Source organism: Diaphorina citri, unplaced genomic scaffold (genome assembly GCF_000475195.1).
Source record: "Diaphorina citri unplaced genomic scaffold, Diaci psyllid genome assembly version 1.1 scaffold1783, whole genome shotgun sequence".
In the NCBI taxonomy this organism is placed as follows: Eukaryota; Metazoa; Arthropoda; class Insecta; order Hemiptera; family Psyllidae; genus Diaphorina; species Diaphorina citri.
In genome coordinates, this window is record NW_007379209.1 from 78,344 (window position 1) to 83,713 (window position 5,370).

Sequence of the window (5,370 nt, forward strand, 5' to 3'; positions counted from 1 at the left end):
GGGGGGGGCTTGGGGGGCTTAAGCCCCCCCAAAGTTATCAGGGCCTCTTACACTAGATAAAATTGGATTTCAGAATAATAATCCAAAACACCATTTTTTACTTTTATCCTATAGGAAGGAAAGTAATGTAATCGGGTCAAATTTTCGATGGTCAGTTTTTAGTGCCAAAACACGTTTTGAGGTCCCTAGAGCTTAAATCCAAAGTTTCAGCCATTGGTCCGTGTCTGTGTCTGTGTGTCCGTGTGTCTGTAAACAAAATATCTCGAGAACGGTAAGAGGTAGAGACTTGAAATTTGGTATGTAGCTGTCAAATGTGACAAGGATGCGACACGAAACTTTTGGTTAGGATCGGTGCAACGGTTGGCGGCATTTTACCGCTTTTTGGCGGTTTTTGGTGTAATTTAACAATATCTCGGGAACGGTATAAGCTAGAAACTTGAAATTTGGTATGTGGTTCACTAATGTGACAAGGATGCAACACAAAACGTTTGTTTGAGATGGTTGCTGCGCTTGGCGGTATTTTTACCGCTTTTGGACAGATTTCGACCGTTTTTTGGCGGTTTTCAGCTATAGCGACAAAACGGTTAGAGATATTGTAAAAGTTAGGGTAAAAGAACACTCAAATAAGCATCATTCAATAGGATAAGGAAAGTCGTGTGATGTTCACACCAGATTTTTTTATTTCGTAGCAATGGAACAACTGCTACATTAGACGCTTTTGGCCTGTGTCGTAGCATGCCCATCCCGTAGTATGCCTCTCATCAGATGGGCGAGAAGAGACACAATACTTCCCATTTAGGTGCTGGGTCAACACGAGAACACCAGAAAGTAACCCGTTGAAATATTTGCAATCGAAAAATGAGTACAAATTTTTGTCGATGATGGGATTCGAACCCGGGACCTTCTGCATGGCAAGCAAGCGCGTTACCACTGGACCAAAACCGTGCCCAACTCAAGAATTCCGAACGGGATTTCCCATTTCAGAAACGTTTCTCATTTGAGTTGTGCAAATTGTTAAAATATGTTTTCCCGTTTTTTTCAAACGCAAAAAAATAATCGAATTTAATTCTCCAAAAAAGTGTGTCTTTAAAAAATCCGAAAAATCTCCAACTTTTGAACTAATATAAAAAAACACTCACCTCTTCCGGCGTCGTCTCCTAGAGCGGGAACTGGATCGCGAGTGCTTATCATATCCACCTCCACCCAGCACATCCCTTCCCCTCCTCTGATATCCTCCTCGTCCCCTCCCCTCTCCTCTTGATTCGTTCACTTGTAGGGCGGACTTGAGCTTCTCCAGCTTGTCTTCGTGCTCCGCTTCCTCACTCCACGAAAACTGGGGAAGCAAAGAATGGAAAAATATAAAATTATGAAGAACAAAATTGAATAGAAATATACAATTTTTCCCAATTTAGTCCTAAGACTGAGAATGGCATCATGAGATGCTGAAACATGTCGACTCTTTTCATCAATAAATTTGTTTATTTTATTTAGTCACGTGAAGAACTATTTTCTTCTTCTTTAGAATCGTGAAGTTTTTTTACTTTCTATTACTACTAGTAATGAAAGTATTTTTTTTTTTTTAGTAGAGGTTTGATGAAAGAAACTAATGCTAAGGTCTTATCATCGCAAAAGCGAAGAGAGAACGAAGAGAGGATAGGAGAAAGCCAGCCGTTCCAAGAACGAACTTTACGTGTTTAGAATAAAATCCTCGCCGGGCTGGAATTAAACCCGCGACCTAGGCTGATCTGTCTCGTTAGGTCTCCCGGCATTATCACCGCTATGTACTAGCCCTGCCTGTATATCATACCTATGTTAAACCCCTATCTAATTTACCTTGCTAGTTTCATTGGGCCGGTCCTGAATTAAACCCGCGACCTAGGCTGATCTGTCTCGTTAGGTCTCCCGGCATAATCACCGCTATGTACTAGCCCTGCCTGTATATCATACCTATGTTAAACCCCTATCTAATTTACCTTGCTAGTTTCATTGGGCCGGTCCTGTTTAACAGAGGAGACAGGTAAGGACTGGGGCTGATCTGTCTCGTTCGGTCTAGCAGCATAATCCCCGGTATCCGCATCATAGGCCGTACTGAACCGCCGGCCCCGGTTGTAATCGCCTCGGGGAGCCCCTGGAAATAAATTAAAATCTAAATAATTGAACGATTTTTATTATTATTCCACCAAACAGAACGACTTAGGATATGTATGTATGTATTATTTTTCTTTACTGAATGAACAAACGAAAGCTTTCGCAGTTCGCACTCTTTCTTTAGCAAGGGAATGTTAAGGCGAACTCTTCTTGATCCCTTATGTGCCACGTCCATTTTTGTTTACGACTATTGCACTGCTTAGTAAGGGAAATTTCAGGCTTGTATCATCCTCTCTGTTTGAAGTAACCCAATCGGACTAAGCTGGTCAACTCCCTGTTTAAAGATCCCTAAGCCAGACCTTGCTGTCACATTCGGATGGGTTCTACTACCTAGCCTCCTCTGAGGTTTCAACACAGCGACACGTGGTGTCCATGACATGATAAAGTAAGTCTAATTAATGTGCTAAGTACCAGCTCCCATGGCGTAGTGGTGATCGGACGAAGCTGGTCAACTCCCTGGTTTAAAGATCCCCAAGCCAGACCTTGCTGTCACATTTGGATGGGTTCTACTACCTAGCCTCCTCTGGGGTTTCAACACAGCGACACGTGGTGTCCATGACATGATAAAGTAAGTCTAATTAATGTGCTAAGTACCAGCTCCCATGGCGTAGTGGTCACTGCGCTCGCCTTGCACGCGGGAGACCCGGGTTCGATTCCCGGCGGGGTCAAGAAATTTGTATCCATCATCATGAAAATAAATCCTAAGATTGGTAAGGTAAGGTAAGAAGCTACTTTTTTCACTGACCAAAAATTCTTTTTCCATTTTTTAGGCTTTGAAAATTTTCCCTAATACATTTCTATAATTACAGCGCCACAGGTGAAATTTTTTCGAGAAAATACGAGTTGCCCCTTCAAGGTTGCATACTTTTTTATGGACCGAAAATTCTTTTTTTTTTAGGCTTTGAAAAATTCCCTGACTTTTTTGGATTTTATTTTTTCGAGAAAATATGAGTTGCCCCTTCAAGGTTGCATACTTTTTTATGGACCGAAAATTCTTTTTTTTTAGGCTTTGAAAAATTCCCTGACTTTTCCAGTCTCCGTGAAATTCCCTGACAATTCTCGGTTTTCCAGTCTAGTAGACACCCTGTGTTTGTGAAAAAATAGGATTCAAGCGCCTTGAAAGCGCTAGGCCATCTCGGGGCGAAATTTATCCTGAACGGATAATGTTCGTTCTCGGAACGACTGGCTTTCTCCTATACTGTCTTCCTGCTCTCTTCGCTTTCGCAGTCTGGTAAACACCCTGTGTTTGTGAAAAAATAGGATTCAAGCGCCTTGAAAGCGCTAGGCCATCTTGGGGCGAATTTTATCCTGAACGGATAATGTTCGTTCTCGGAACGACTGGCTTTCTCCTATACTGTCTTCCTGCTCTCTTCGCTTTCGGAACGATAAGACCTTAGCAGTTAAAACTTAAAAAAAAAAAAGTGGTCCAGGCAATCAGGTGAAAAATAGTAAATTTAATTTCACTCACCAATTCTGTTTAGAATGGTTGTTCTGTTTTGAGGATTTCTTTCATCATGGACTAATTAAATAAATATACGAGACCGAGGTACTTTTAATAGAATTGGGGAATTTTCATATTTCACTCTTTTTTTTTACTGTCAATGTTGACAAGGGGGAAAAAAGTTTTTAGAGCTTTTTCTGAATTTAACTCACCAATTCTGGTTGGAATTGTTGTTCTGTCTCGAGGAGGACCAGCTATGAACACTACTCGTGTCTTCAGACTGCGGCTTATTTCTAACCGCACTGCAATCTCTTTTTTTTTTTTCTTTCTAGAGCTTTTTCTGAATTTAACTCACCAATTCTGGTTGGAATTGTTGTTCTGTCTTGAGGAGGACCAGCTATGAACACTACTCGTGTCTTCAGACTGCGGCTTATTTCTAACCGCACTGCAATCTCTTTTTTTTTTCTTTCTTTTTAGCAGTTCTTACTTTCTTTATTCTAATCAAAGGAGAGGAATCCAGGCAATTAGATGGATTTTTTTAAGTAAATTGTCTGCTACTCACCAATTCTGGTTGGAATTGTTGTTCTGTCTCGAGGAGGACCAGCTATGAACACTACTCGTGTCGTCAGACTGCGGCTTATTTCTAACCGCACTGCAATCTCTTTTTTTTTTTCTTTCTTTTTAGCAGTTCTTACTTTCTTTATTCTAATCAAAGGAGAGGAATCCAGGCAATTAGATGGATTTTTTTAAGTAAATTGTCTGCTACTCACCAATTCTGGTTAGAATTGTTGTTCTGTCTCGAGGAGGACCAGCTATGAACACTACTTGTGTCTTCAGACTGCGGCTTATTTCTAACCGCACTGCAATCTCTTTTTTTTCTTTCTTTTTAGCAGTTCTTACTTTCTTTATTCTAATCAAAGGAGAGGAATCCAGGCAATTAGATGGATTGCAAGGAGTCGAGTCCTGTCTTGGAGAATAGTTTCCCATGCACCATGAGGAAGCTACAGGTGAATTGTTTCATAAGTTCTACATGTGTCAGGGTGGCGAATCTTAAAAAAAAAAAAAATACTTAGATTACCTTCATGAGATGGAAAGATAAAGTCAATGAAGATCTGAGAGAGAAAGGATGAAGCAGAGGAGAAGCCCCAGACAGAGTATTGTGGAGAAGGAGAATCAAATACGGAAATACCGACCCCATATAGAAATGGGATAAGGTTTAGTCAAAGAAGAAGACTTGTATTACCTTCATGTCTTGATCTACCAGGGGGTGGTAGGCTATTGAATTTACTATTGTCTTGTCTAGTATGACCTCGCACTTCCACACTCTCCCCACTCCACTGACTGTCCGAGTATGTTCCTGGAACAAAATCCAATAATAGATTTGATAATAGAACCGAATAATAGATTTGATAATAGAACCGAATAATAGATTTGATAATAGAACCGAATAACAGATGTGATAATAGAACCGAATAATAGATTTGATAATAGAACCGAATAATAGATTTGATAATAGAACCGAATAAAAGATTTGGTAATAGAACCGAATAATATATTTAATAACAGAACCGAATAATAGATTTGATAATAGAACCGAATAATAGATTTGATAATAGAACCGAATAATAAACTTGACAGCAGAAAAAGCGAAGCAGCCCTATTTTTCGGTTATCTTGTCTAGTATGACCTCGCACTTCCACACTCTCCCCACTCCACTGACTGTCCGAGTATGTTCCTGGAACAAAATCCAATAATAGATTTGATAATAGAACCGAATAATA

The 5,370-nt window shown here is 40.1% G+C and overlaps 1 protein-coding gene across 1 annotated transcript in view; it reads right to left on the reverse strand.

The window, feature by feature from the left end:
- Window positions 1-1,964: 1,964 nt before the first annotated feature.
- Window positions 1,965-5,370, reverse strand: part of LOC113470729 (putative uncharacterized protein DDB_G0282133) — a 14,356-nt gene continuing 10,950 nt past the window's right edge. The window contains exons 13-15 of the mRNA XM_026829398.1: window positions 5,277-5,324; window positions 4,833-4,946; window positions 1,965-2,128 (exon numbers count right to left, since the gene is read on the reverse strand). Of these exons, the coding sequence (XP_026685199.1) occupies window positions 1,965-2,128; window positions 4,833-4,946; window positions 5,277-5,324 (326 nt within the window). The remainder of the gene's footprint in view (window positions 2,129-4,832; window positions 4,947-5,276; window positions 5,325-5,370) is intronic.